Genomic DNA, 13820 nt, shown 5'->3' with positions numbered 1-13820 from the left:
CCAGCCGAATACGGTGAATGGCGCTAGAGAGTATAATATCTTGATTCCGGGGAAACTACCTAACTCCTGGTGGCAAGATCTCTGACCCTGAGGCCAAGGCCGTGACGACGTGGCAAGATCTCTGACCCTGAGGCCAAGGCCGTGACGACGTTGATCAGACCAGTTCGTGTTCATCACAGGCTGACAGGCAGCCGAGACGGTATTTTCCTCTCCAGCCAGCTCCGGTCCATCAATATTTTTCGCTCACACCACCCCAGCCACCAGCTCCAGCTCCAACTAGTCCAATAGTATTTTTCTCTCACATCATTCCAGCTCCAGCCTCCAACTCCAGCCTGCCGAACGCAGTGAATGGGAGATCTCATGGCCAAGCAGTGCCAGCGACAGCAACCGGTGCGGTTCCAGACCTGGGGCACGGCTCACCACCTACTTGCCGCCGCCGCCTCCGCCTTCTTATCGGCCCAGAAAGAATCGTGGGCTGTGTTCACTTCCCCCAAATTCCTCCAAAATTTCCAAACTTTCCATCACATCGAAACATTAAATATAGCAAATGACACATACATAGAGTACTAAATGTAGGTAAATAAAAAAACTAATGGCATAGTTTTGATGTACGTTGCGAGACGAATCTTTTGAGCCTAGTTAGCCTATAATATAATAATATTTACTACAAACAAACAAAAAATACTACAGTGTGCTACAGTGTCCAATGTGACAATTTCTACCAGATTTTCGCGGATCTAAACACACCCGCGGTTGCTTTGCCGTGTGCAGCTTCGTGTCGAGTTGCGCCTGAGCTCATCGAGCCACGAGACAGCATCCACAAGAGACAGATCTCGTACACCCTCATCATCCCCAATTCCCCACAAACTTAGGCCTTCCCACCCCTATAAACTCTGTAAACACAAAAAAAAACATAACATCGAATGTTTCAATACATGTATGAAGTACTAAATGAAGTGTATTTACAAAACTTTTTACATAGATGGACTGTAAATCGCAAGACGAATCTAATGAGCCTACTTAATCCATGATTTGCAACAGTGATTCTACAGTACCATCCGCTAATTATTAATTAATTATGGATTAATTAGCATCATTAGATTCATCTCGCGATTTACAACCTATCTGTGCAAAAAGTTTTGTAAATAGACTTTATTTAGTACTTCAAATTCGTAAAATTCCATCGCAAATTTTTTTTTACGAAACATCTAAACACGGCCTTAGGAGTCTAGGACCACTTTGCAGGATAGGCCGATGAGATTGGTGACAGTTTTCATTCATTCTGTTCGGGTGGCTTTGGCTGGAGCTGATTTGTTATGGAAAAAAGTATTGTGACTGGCTAGCTGATGGCTGATTTGGTACGAGAGAAAAATATTATTGGCATGGTGCTGATTTAGGATGGCCAGCCACATTCTTGGAACTTTTTGCACACAAAATCTGTTTCTGTGCAGTATAAAATCCACAGAGCCTCCAAGATCATGATCAGGGACCCTCAAGTATTACACATTACCCATGTTGATGGCACCACATGCTGATTTTTTTGGTGTTGTGCTTACTGCCAAGCAAATAGAGACACTGAAAGGAAACAAGAAATGACTCGAAAACAAAGAGAGCCTGCCCTCAGCATGCCAATTGCCAGCACCCACCTCTGCAAGGGTAAAGAAAAGGCCAACTGGATTTGGGAACAGGAAAGGCACGGATCAGATTTCAGGAGCGACATCAAGAGAGAGACACTAGAACAAAGCTAGTTTTTATTCGCACTTCAAGATTCTCTCTAAGCAATCATATATCCCGATAAAGGAATCCAAGAACCTATCAAGGGGCGCAGCAAAGGCGCAGCACTGTTATCGTCGTCATGTGTTCAATCATCACCCACTAATACACCAAAAATATCGCAAAGAGATGCGAGCACAATTGCCAGATCTGCTACATGGAGAAGAGGAGAAAAAAAAAGAAGTTGAAGTTTCTAACCAAACCTTTTTAGAACAATGGAAATTGGCTATGAAGTGGACCTGTCTGTACTTGACATATGATCTTTTACAAAATCATTTTTACACACATTTTTTCCTCTCTCGTTATGCTATCATCGCTGGAAGTAAGGAACATCAAAGAACGGAAAGGGGGAAAGAACCTTAATTTACAGTGAGGAGCTGGTTGAGGATGATGACTGATGGACAGAACACTCAAAAATGGCTTGAAGAACATCAACAAGTGACCTTAAATGCGGGAACAGCAGCAGTAACGGATGAGGACGATGGGATGACGGATTGAACATCCAAATTGGCACCGTGGAGATTCCCAAGATGCAGAGTGAATTCCCCTCACACCTCGGTTCTGTCCAACCAAGCAAGGATACACCTGACATGATGACGGATCAGAGTCGCCACTGCCTGCAGCCAAGGCCGAATTGAGATCCATAGCAGTTCCAATCCGAAATGGTGGTCATGACGGGGGAGGAGGAGCAAGGGGCTGTGGCTGTGGCCCGGCGACAAACGGGTGCTGCAGCAGCTGGGCGGCCGTGAGCCTCTTGGCCGGGTTCTTCTGCAGGCAGCAGCTGATGAATCCCCTGAACTCGGGCGAGGCGGTGGGCGGCGGCTCCGGCGGATCGGAGTAGCAGATGGCGACCATGAGCGCGGCCCAGTCCCCCTGCTTGCCGAGGTTCTCCCCGAAGGGGAACCTGCCGAGGTAGAACTCGAGAATGCTGAGTCCAAAGCTCCAGATGTCGCCGGCGTAGCCGTCGTAGTTGCCGTCGTTGAGGTCGGTGTTGATCCGCTCGGGGCTCATGTAGGCGATGGTGCCGACGGAGGAGTTGCAGGGGTCCATGGTCTGGTTGAGGATCCGCCCGACGCCGAAGTCGGCGATCTTGACGCGCCGCGCGGCGTCGATGAGGAGGTTGGAGGGCTTGATGTCGCGGTGCACGATGTGGCGGCGGTGGAGGTAGGCGATCCCGGAGAGCACCTGGCGCGCGACGTCGGCGAGGAAGGGCTCGGCAGCGATGCGGCGGCCGTCGAGGGAGCCGCCGTCCATGTACTCGAGCAGGATCTGGAGCTCCCCGCCGCGCTCGTACATGCCGTGGCAGCGCACCACGGAGGGGTGGTCCGCGGCGCGGAGGATCGCGATCTCGCGCGCGATCTGGCGCCGCACCGCGTCGTCGTGGTTCCCGTAGAGCACCTTGAGCGCGTAGGGCCGGCCGGACCCGCGGTGGCGCACCAGCCAGACGGTCCCGCCGGCGCCGCTGCCGACGCGGCGGACGCGCTCCAGCTCCGCGAGCGGGGGCGGCTGCTGCTGCTGCTGCGCCGGCGCCGCCCCCGCGGCGGGGGCGGAGGAGGAAGGGGGCGGGAGCGGGAGCGGGACGGCGAGGGAGGTGGCGACCTCGCGCTGGGGCATGGGGAGGGTGAGATCCGGGCGGCGGCGAGCGCGGCCCGGCGTGCCGGGCTGCTGCGGCGGCTGGGTGGGGAGGCCGCTCGGGCGCATGGCGCTGGTCCGCGGGCGCGGGAGGTGGAGTTCGTTACCGGGGGTCGGGGTGGTGGTGGTGGCGTCTCGCTCTCGCCGCTGCCCCCTCGGGGTTTGTCGCGTCTCGCTGCGGGGCGCGTTTATTGGAGCGCACAGCCTGGTCGGGTTGGGGAACGGGGAGGGGGAGCACGGGATGAGGCGGGGGCGACGACCTCGCCCAACGGCAAGGCAACAGCTGGAGTAGCAGCGAGCACCAGCCAGAGGCATGGAAAACAAAACCGCTCGATAATTTATCGTTATCAATGCTAACTGAAAAACCGACTGAAATTTCGCTGGATTTCATTGGAAAATTCAAAAATTAAAAAAAAATTCATAAAAAATAGAGAACTTATTTTTATAAAAAACTAGACCTTCTCTTGATTCCAGAATGTTGTCACATGTTGAAAGGAACAATTGTTTGCTCAGGGAAAAAATATTTTTATCTAACTTAAGTCAGACATATGCTGCCAACTTAAGTCAGAAAAATCCGACTCGTTTTGAACATATCGTGGAGATAATAGATAGGAGGATGTCCACTGTCATGCTAGGGACTTATGTGCAAGGTGCTTGTGTTTTGAATCCGATGGTGAATTATACCATGGGGACAACAGATTTTTTAATGACAAATCTTCGCAAATGTTTAGAAAGGATGTGTGATACAAACACAGCGGCTGCTGCACTTCAGGAAGCTGTGTTTTTTAAGCAAAAACGAGGAGATTTTGCTGGAGAGCTAGCTAGGAGGATGGCCACTGATCATGCTACTTCACCGGCTAGTTGGTGGTCTATGTTTGGTAATGATACTCCAACACTTCAACGCCTTGCAATGAAGCTTCTCTCTCAATGTGCCTCATCAAGTGGATGTGAGAGGAATTGGAGTACTTTTGCCTTCATCCACACAAAATTGCGAAATCGGTTGGGACACAAGAAGTTGGTTTTTGCGAACTACAACCTTCGACTTCGTATCCAGCGAGCAGGAAGCACAGTTGAGCCTAGTGACTTTGATCCTGTGAGTAGAATGATGGATCTTTCATTCTATCGCCAACGAAGTGCTATTCAAGATTGGATGGAGCACGGCAAATCCAATGCCCCTCCAACATTGGATGAGGACTCTGATATTAGTGATATTCCCCTTCCTAATCCAATGTTCACTTCTTTGGCAGAGGACAATGAAAATTTAGAGCAATGGGCAGGTGAGAATGTTGGTGATACACATCTTGGCAAGAGGAAGACAAAAGTTCTTCGACCTGGGCCACCAGAAAAAAAGGGAAAAATGATTAGGAGCCCTCAAGAGAAAGAGCTTGCGAGCAATGAGACAACACCTGAGTCTAGTGGTGGTGGTGATGAAGGCAACACCGATGATGACGATGACGATGATGATGACAATGATGATGGAGGGAGTGGTTATCCTGTGAACTATGAAGTTTGTATGGACTATGCACTCGTTTATTTATATGAACTATGCACTTCGTGGTTTGTATACATGTGCAAATTCATGTGCTTTATGCAGTTTCATGGGCAAAATATGTAAATATGTTTATTTCTTAGGCAATCTCATATGCAAAATTATGCATGTATGTGTAATTTATCTAATATAATATAATACATAACCTAAAAAATTAAATGCTATCAAACCTTTATATTTTTTCCACTGCCAAAACACATTTTCAGTAGGCGAAGCGATAAATCGTTCGGTTTGCATCGATTATCGACGATAAATTGTCGATTTTCATTTTTTGAATTTGGGTCCCTTTACCAATCGGTTTTGGCGATTTTTCACTGATTTTCAATCGATTATCGTTATCGGAGCTCACTGATAAATGTTGTATCACCGGTAATGTAATCCTTAGCCAGAGGACGACGAATCGGACGGAGACGGTCGGCGGCGAGGGGATGCCGAATTGGGAGTTGGAGATGAACGGCTCGCACCGTGGCGTCTCATCCTCGCATGTTGCCGCCGCATGACGTCCGCATCGTGACAATTTTTGATGCATTGACCTACCCTCAGTGGATGTGAATGAGAATACTGTATGAGATAAGCGACCTGCCCTACCTGCCTGCCGTACGTGATTATTGTGCGAGGTACCTGTACTAGTATCTCCTACTTACACTCGGATGGGTTGAAAGATATTTTAGACTGATGAGGTTCCTATAAAAAATTGATAAATAATTAAATATACACGAACTTTCGTAAGAATTAACAAAAGGAAGTCGCCATGGTCATGTTATCAACAGCACATCATTTACCACTAAAACACTAATTGGTAAAAATACGAAAGCCAGAGACTAGGATGTGTTTGGTTGCCGCACCATTTGATTCTTGTATGCATGGTACAATCTACAGGGTGATCCTTTTGTTTTAGTTGGAGAAATCATTCAGAAAATGTGGCGTGCGTGGCCACGTATCAAATGATCGCCCACGAGATCAATTATTTTATTTGTCTAGTAACTTTTGGTTTAGCACTACAATGCAGCCACAGAAAGAAGCTCGTGTGAGTGCTGAATGGATTTAAATCGATTTGATGCGAAAGAGAATCAGGTACCAATACCATGAACCTGGCCGGCATAAACAGGAGCCTGACTCAACCAGCTAGTGGTTTGGGCTCAAACCAGTCTTTGTGGTCTGGTTTTTGTGTTTGGGCCAATATAGTTTGGTGGTAACCGGATGCGATAGCTAGTGGGTTGGTTCGGTTTGGACTGCCAATTTAGATGGATCAATTTGGTTTGGCTCGTGGATCCCCATCATCCGTCCCTGTCGCCCTTATCCGTTCGTGGGCGGTGCGCTGGAAGACTCGCGGGGTGGCCTCCGCCACCGGAAGAGCTGAGCTGGCGCGCGAGGCCCGGGAGGCCGCGGAGCGCAGAGCGGACGTCGCCCGCGGCGAGCACCAGGCGGAGAGGCTCCGGCGGCGGAGGGTCAGAGGAGAGGAGCGCGGCGAACGGATTCCTCTCGGGCAGGGGCGGAGGCGGCAGGACCAGCGCCGGCAAGGAAGAGGACAAGAAGCGGCTGGGGAAAGCTGCGATTGTGGCGGCGGCGGCGGGGCGCAGATCCGCGCCGGAGGGGGCCGGCGGTGTCCCGCCTCGCGGCCGCGCGCCCGCGCTCGCGTTGGCTGGCGGGCACCTGCCCGAGGTCGCGCGAGGGGCCGGCACGATCGGCCTGTGCTCGACGTGGGCAGCGGCGACCCGCCCGAGCCCGCGCGGAGGGGGCCGGAGGCGCCCCGCCCCTCGATGTGGCCGGCGTGGTCGGCTTGATACGGGCCCGCGAGTTGCTTGCCTGCCTTTCCTCCGCCAATAGCTGGTGGCTGCTCTGCTTTGCTGCGCTTCGCTGGTGGCTGCTCTACTGCTGCGCTGCGATGCTTGCTGCTCAGCTGCCTGCTAGATAGAACAGATCATTCAGATAATCATTGTTGGTATTATTACACTGTTTGCTGCTCGTGAAGCGGCGGAAATGGCCATCCTCGGCAAGGTCCGGCACTGAACATCCTCAAGCTTGGTTGAGTTGGGTTGAAACGGTGGGTTTGGAGGTGGGTTGAAACGGTGGGGTCGGAGGTGGGCTAGTCTAATTTGGTTGAGATGTTGTATGCAGTTTGATTTAATTTAATTTTGGAAGATAGTGGAGTGGGGTGGTTTGGAGTGTTATAATATATATTATGAAATGGTTCGGTTCAATAATGGTTTGGGATGCCAAACCACTAGCAGGTTGAAGCGTGACATATCAGATACACCATCATGCTCATTCACAGCACGTGCTCCGAGTTCGAGTCATGGGCTAGTGCCGAACAAAGGAAAATGCGGTGGAAGACGCGCGACGTGTCAATGAACGAAATCTTCGGTAGCCTTCCTGTGATCAATGATTATAAAGCACACAACCCTAGCAAAAGGAAGCTATAAACATCATCGCGAGCTCTTTCCCACCACGTGCGGTAAAGAATTGTGCGGCCTGTGCACGCAGTTGTTCAGACAAACGGCAAGGGTTGATGGACTGAAGAACCGGTCGACCTCGCTTTCCAGTTTCTAACACGGGAATAATGGGATGTCTTCATCTGCTTCAGAAGTGCTATAGGAACACGACCCTGACCATGTAAGGGCGGTCATCACTGGCGAAACTGCGACGCTCGTGACCCTAATTGCAGAAATTCAACGGGGATAATCCAAATTCAGTGTACTGGGTTACTTCAGTGATGACATCAAGCCGTTAAGGTGACATCATGGATGAGCCTATGCAAGTATGAATAGCTTTGGGCCTGGATTTCCTGGGTTAGATCTGAGGAGCAGGTCAATTGTTTTTTTTAGACCATTGGGGGTAACTTGTGTTAACCCTTACGTTAATAATTTACTAAGTTCCTCACCCACTCAACTCACACGGCAACACGAGTAGACGACATAAGAACAGACAGCAGGACCAACTCGTCATACCGCGTCCAACTCGTCATACCTGCCAACGAGAAACATGGACGGGCACGCAGGTTCATACGCACTATGCCCCTGGCTTGGGGCTAACGTTAACAGGCATGAAGATTGTCTCCTTTTACAGATCCACTCATTGCTAAATGCTACAAGCAACGGCAACAGAAGATGGCCAGTTTAACAGGTATCAGATTTCCCCAGCAACTTGAAACCTGATATGACTCGAGTGGTAATGGAGCGAGAGCTGTTGGTGACGAGTCAACTTAAATCGACAATGCAGCAGATGCCTGCTCTGAAGTTTCATCCTGTAAGAACAATGAATCAAAAGGAAACAGTACACATAGAGAAGATTGCAAGATTGTTAAAGACCTGGCAGTCTGGCACAGTACTTGTACAATCGTAGCTTTCAATGTTCATAGGTGGCTACAGGTGGCCCATATGAGTGTCTTCATTGATCGCACGCCGAACATTTGTCAAGCTTAGTGCTGTTCTCTAGAGTACAAAATTTACAAGACCAAGTTGCGTACTTTGCCTTTGCAATTTTAGGTTTTGCCGTACCACAAACTTCACATATTGGCGCCAAAGGCTGCAGAAGTTAATAATTCAGTAATGTGTTCGAGAAAAACATATTAATAGCTAGAATTAGAATGTGTGGTGCAAAGAATGTGGAAGGAGTAAAGACTAGATGTAACAGCAAGTACAAAGAATGTCTAAGGAGTGAAGACTAGATGTAACAGCAAACCAGGAAATGCCCAAAAAGAACGAAAAGAAAGTTAAGCATGCAAAGGGGACTGCATGATAATGTTTTGCAGGGAAGAAAAGAAACTTTGAACACTTCGGAAGAATGAAACTTTATTGGTGCTTTTTGTGGTAGTTTAAGTTTAAATTTGGCTTCTACAGTCAGACTACATCTAGGCAATGACTAATACACTAGTCTACTGGCTTTAAACTTTTAAGTCAAACCTGCAGGTAGAAAATGTCTCCAGGTATCACAAGCAGCAGAAATCACGAGACTAAAGAGGCATATAGTTACTGCTATGAACCTTAGTTCATTTGAGGGATAGGGAGGATAACCATTGCCAGGACGCCCTTGACAGTTACCATGAGGTTCAACACTACTATACTAGGCATGAATACTTTACATGTTAATTTGCTATGAGTGAAGAAACTACTTGAATTGCTAGCCATTTTGACACTTCAATATACCCATTAAGTTTGATTACTATGGTGTGATTAGCAAATTATTATAAGCTCAAGAAATAAAAAAGAAAACCTAGGAGGAACTCTGTATCTTTGCAGTAATAATAAGAAAGGCGCCAAAAATTACATGTTGGGCTGACATCCATGCCTACATAGCTTGGCTCAGTAACACAACCTCCACATTAAATATGCATCTGGAGTGTGAATATCCCTTGTGTAATCTAAACAGCTAAGGGTTATGGTGTTAAATTGGTTCAGTGGTACAGATATGGGTGAATTATAAAGATAAAACTTATAATGATCAGAATGAAAAAAGACCCAGTGGGAAACTCCTGATATGACATATAAGAGATTTCTGCTATATAATCTCTGTGTATACTGTATAGTAAAAGATGGTGCCGCAATACATGCAGAGATTCACAGTTTTATAGGTTAGTAGGCACTGCTATGAACAGTATTACAAAACAAAGTGGAATAGAAATCTTGCCTGATTTAGAAGAGTGCAAGCACCACATTCCCACTTTGAATCATCACCTGCATCACTTGTTGTCCTAAAAGATGAAGAAGCATCTCGTGTTGCGGTGTGAATTCCAGACGAAGTGCTGCACTCTGAAATATTGTTGGAACAGCTACCCTTTTTTCCATCCCTTGCTGTCAAGTTAGGTGGTTCTTCAAGAATAACAATGTCATCCGAATCATCAATACCAGATTGATTATGGGATCCACACCACAAATCATCATGCATTCTCCTTTCAGCTGCCATTGCAGCAGCTTGTACTGGACTAAGCACACTCATGATGTAATTGTTTCCACCCAACTTTGTTGGTCCGGATGGCAATAGGGCTCCATTCCTTGCCCGCTTCTGTGCAGCAGCTGCTGTAGCTTGTCGAAGAGATGGCGGTGGCGGATGTACTGTGAATCCACCCAGTCGCCTTCCTGTACCATCAAACCCTTGTCCTGTTCCAGTGATACCCTTTGAAACAAGTTCTTCACATTCCTATCATTTTTCATAAGCAATAGAAGAAAGCCTCACTGTTAATAATAAGGCACCATATGAAGAAAATTGAAACTGCATTCAACCCCACAAGATTTACACAGAAAATTACAGATGGCTATATTAGGTGTGCTTGTCAGATATGACATGGGATTCACGAAAATACAATAAAAAAAGTTAAAAGCCTACAAATCCCACCAAATAGAAGCTTGATTAAACATGAGTTTAGTGGAATGCATTCTGGAAAATAACAGGACTTGGTTTTCTTTTTTGCAAGGGATTTTCACACAGTTAAAAGTACATTCCTACCCTTTTGCACTGTTGTTTGGCAAAAAAGGCGACAATCTGTCAATCTACCCCCCCCCCCCCCACACACACACACAACCACCACCACCAAGTCCGGAGATTCTCCACTTTAGTGTATATAAGACGGTACAAAGTAAATAACAAAGTTCTCCATCCATGATGCGTGTGACATAATAATCATATTCACTTATAAACCATGATGTTCCCATCAAATTATGTCTGGATATGTACAGAACAAAACAGGTTCCATCCATTTTAACTTTTGGTGATCATAGCAAGACATTAAGACATCCAAGCAAAGTTCACTCTACGATGGATGTTACAAAACTCAAACTCACTTTAATTACCTAACTAACTACAGCATCATTACAAGTATAACATTGAGAAATTTTTTTTTAACATATACGCAACTACAGATCATTCAGTCAGGAGCGACATTGTCGTGGAGTAGAATAAGCCAAAGTAATCCCTCCGCTTGTACACAGCACTCCCTGCCTAAACATCAAAATGCACAGCAAGCCACGCACCTTGCGGAGTTCGTCCCAGAGCTTGTATAACTGCGCGTCGTGGGGCCCGCGCTCGTTGTGGCAGAGTTCGTGGAGCATGGTGTCGAGCACCTCCTCGTAGGGGATGAAGTCGAGGTCGCGGCCGTCGCGCCGCAGCCGCAGCTTGACCTCGATGCCCTTGCCGACGTTGAGTCCCAGCAGCCTGGGGCTCCGTGGCCTGACCAAACCAGACACACATACATACGCGGGGTCCATCAATCGATCAATCAATCCGGGGGGAGTTATTGAAACCCGGGGGGGGGGGGGGGATGAGGCTAGGGTTAGGGTTCGTGGGCGAGTGGGGGCGCTTACGAGAACTCGGAGAGGACCTTGACGCGCCACTTGCGGCGGCGCATGATGGGCTGGACCTGCTTGGCGATGCGGTCGAGGAGCGCGCGGGCGGCGGCCGCGTCGGGCTTTCTCTTGAGTTCCCGGACTTCCCAGACCTTGTGCAGGTCGCCCACCTCCATCTCCGCCGCCGATGATTCACGCCGACGGGGCGCGGTTTGAAATTGATGGGGGGCGGAAAGGCGAGCGAGCGGGAGGCGTGGGCGCGCGGCGGCGTTTGTGCAGGAGCCGCAAGAGCCAAGAGGCCCCGCGTGATGAGGAGGCGGGGGAGATTCAGGTTCGACGTTCGAGTGCGCTTGGGCTCGACGGAATTTGGGGACGAGTTTTGAAGTGGTGAAAGAGAAAGCATTGCTTTGGACCTCGGTTTTGTGAATTTGTCACGGCAAAATGACGATTGGGAGCGTCGGGTCAATAAAAAAATATGTATAGGATGAAAAAAGTTAAAGATGTTTTCAGATTCACCTTTTTTTTTGAAAGGAATGTTTTCAGATTCATCATGAGAAGTGTTTTTGTAATGTTAATTAATTTTCATTTGAAAAATATAATATATATTCATTACAAATGTTAGCCAAAATACGACACGACAATGTCCTAAATGATTCGATATATTTAGATCGAAAAGAATAGTTTTTTTTTTCATCATAGAGCAGCAAGGTAAGAATTTTTTTTTTATAGTGGTAACTGGTAAGAATATGTTTTAGTTGCAGAGCATTGTGAACCTTTCAGGTCCCACATGAAAGGCTACAAAAACTCAAAAAGGCAGCGTTCCCCAATAAGCACAAGAGGTCGGATGTGGCCCTTTCCATTGTTCAGATAATCAGATTGCAACATTTTGCATTTTTTTTGCATTGTCAGTTATTGGTATTGGGGCGTTCACCAAACATGCTGATTTGACAAGCAGCAGGAGATTCGCTTATTCAGAAGCCGGGGGAAAATCGGAGAACTTCAATGCAGAGTATTAACATAGCTTGCGCCACGGGTGGCAAGGGTGAAGTGGTCCAGCTGGTTAAACTGTTTTATAGAGATCTTTGTTGTTCATAACATAGCTTGCCGTCCTAGCTCAGTCGGTAGAGCGCACGGCTTTTAACCGTGTGGTCGTGGGTTCGAATCCCACGGACGGCGCATATAATCTGTTCCCTTTGATTTTACAAAATGTTTTCCATCCCTTGCTGTCAAATTATGAGTAGAATTTTTTCATCTCTTCTTTCTTTTTCAAAGTATATATCCACTAATGTCGATAGAATGGTGAACTTATATTACTTGTAGCAAAATTGCTTTCCAGATATGCAGCCCCGGTATTGATGGTGCTAGTAAAAGGTTATGTTTGAAGCGTGTAGTATATATTCATGTGTAGTTATGTTGATTCGATGCCCTTGGGCTTGCTACTGTGTCCACATGCTCTTTACCGAAAGATCTTTTCTGTTAGTACTGATAAAAACAACCAGGAAAGAAAAAGTGTAGAGACGCATATGGCGCAGCCATATAAATTGACCGACCATCTGCAAGGGCTCTTTGCAAGCCTCATGCGGCATGCTCATGCCCGGGCCTGCTTTTCGCGTCACCATATATCTTCAAAATGTGCATACAACATTCAGTCATTTACTCATCTAGCTTTTTTGAAAATTGATCTCCAACGTAACCTTGTGCAGAGAGAGAGAGAGAGACAAGAACGAAGCCGGTAGCCTATATACTCGAGTGTGATTTATTTTTGTTTCTTCTTGGACGAATTTCACTCTGCTTCAAATTTTACGTGCAAGTACAGATTATTATCGCCTATTTTATTCATCAATATTTTAGTTCGAACTTTTCTATAACCAAAAGGTGTACTCCTCTATCCTAGAATATACTCCCTCTAGAGAAGTTTGCCTTAGTGTAGCTAGCTAGTGTCTTTGGGAAAGAACTAGCAGACCAGGGTTTAAATTCTGATTCCTCATATTTGTTCAGGTGGAGTATTTAATACCTCCCCGTAGCCCACATTATTTTTTTTATATACTCCCTCTGTCTCTTATTATTTGTCGTTTTGGGTGTACATGCCACAAGTTTGACTCGATTTATAGAAAATATGTACAATATTTATATCTTCAAATAAATTTATTAAAAATTAAATTAAAAGATTTATTTAATAATATCAATTATATACCATAAATATTAATATTTTTTATATAAAAATAATCAAAGTTATTTCTCGAGAAGCGAGAACGACAGTTATTAAGTACGGAGGGAGTAAGTACATTTAGATTTTCCCGCGTACTCGCTCTGCGTCCAGTATCACTTCGTCTTACCGATCTCGAAGATTTCCCCTCTGATCCCATACATGCACACTGCCCTGCGAGGCTCCTACCGGATTGGGTTTGTTCTGTAATTTGACTAAATTTATATAAAATAACATTTATATAAATATCATTATATTAATCATGTAGTATACTTTTATAGAGATATACAATTTAATTTTTTCACAGCCAGCTCTTCCCCTCCTCTTATTCTCTTTCCCACCAAGCCATGGAGGAAGAAACACTTCCCCACACCCAATCCGC

At 46.7% G+C, this 13820-nt stretch overlaps 3 protein-coding genes and 1 non-coding gene across 4 annotated transcripts; 1 reads left to right on the top strand and 3 right to left on the bottom strand.

Annotated features, from left to right (window-relative positions):
* Positions 1-1734: 1734 nt before the first annotated feature.
* On the bottom strand, positions 1735-3661 carry LOC120702877 (mitogen-activated protein kinase kinase 5-like). Its single transcript, XM_039986843.1, has one exon. The coding sequence runs from the start codon at positions 3472-3474 to the stop codon at positions 2443-2445; it is 1032 nt and encodes a 343-aa protein (XP_039842777.1). The 5' UTR covers positions 3475-3661; the 3' UTR covers positions 1735-2442.
* Positions 3662-6231: 2570 nt separating this feature from the next.
* Positions 6232-6942, bottom strand: LOC120701829 (wiskott-Aldrich syndrome protein homolog 1-like). Its single transcript, XM_039985642.1, has 2 exons — positions 6907-6942; positions 6232-6858 (listed from the first exon to the last, which is right to left on the bottom strand). Exons 1-2 carry the CDS (start codon positions 6940-6942, stop codon positions 6232-6234), a joined length of 663 nt encoding a protein of 220 aa, XP_039841576.1.
* Positions 6943-8216: 1274 nt separating this feature from the next.
* On the bottom strand, positions 8217-11608 carry LOC120702876 (DNA-dependent metalloprotease WSS1-like). The gene is made up of 4 exons (XM_039986841.1): positions 11251-11608; positions 10921-11116; positions 9581-10090; positions 8217-8479 (listed from the first exon to the last, which is right to left on the bottom strand). The coding sequence occupies exons 1-4, from the start codon at positions 11406-11408 to the stop codon at positions 8342-8344; spliced, it is 1002 nt and encodes a 333-aa protein (XP_039842775.1). The 5' UTR covers positions 11409-11608; the 3' UTR covers positions 8217-8341.
* A 727-nt stretch (positions 11609-12335) lies between these two features.
* Positions 12336-12408, top strand: TRNAK-UUU. The gene has a single exon. It is a non-coding gene; the product is annotated as a tRNA-Lys (tRNA).
* Positions 12409-13820: the final 1412 nt, after the last annotated feature.

Source organism: Panicum virgatum, chromosome 4K, assembly GCF_016808335.1.
Source record: "Panicum virgatum strain AP13 chromosome 4K, P.virgatum_v5, whole genome shotgun sequence".
NCBI lineage: Eukaryota > Viridiplantae > Streptophyta > Magnoliopsida > Poales > Poaceae > Panicum > Panicum virgatum.
This window is presented reverse-complemented; position numbering and strand designations above follow the sequence as displayed.

Bases quoted from the DNA above. Each gene is read 5' to 3' on its own strand.
- LOC120701829 (XM_039985642.1), bottom strand. From the start codon at position 6,942: ATGGCCATTTCCGCCGCTTCACGAGCAGCAAACAGT. The intron at 6,859-6,906 runs GTAATAATACCA...TCTATCTAGCAG, and splicing joins CTTCACGAGCAGCAAACAGT to GCAGCTGAGCAGCAAGCATC.
- LOC120702877 (XM_039986843.1), bottom strand. From the start codon at position 3,474: ATGCGCCCGAGCGGCCTCCCCACCCAGCCGCCGCAGCAGCCCGGCACG.
- LOC120702876 (XM_039986841.1), bottom strand. From the start codon at position 11,408: ATGGAGGTGGGCGACCTGCACAAGGTCTGGGAAGTCCGGGAACTCAAG. The intron at 10,091-10,920 runs GTGCGTGGCTTG...GAAAAATGATAG, and splicing joins TCTGGGACGAACTCCGCAAG to GAATGTGAAGAACTTGTTTC. The intron at 8,480-9,580 runs GCAAGATTTCTA...TAACTTCTGCAG, and splicing joins CTTGCACTCTTCTAAATCAG to CCTTTGGCGCCAATATGTGA.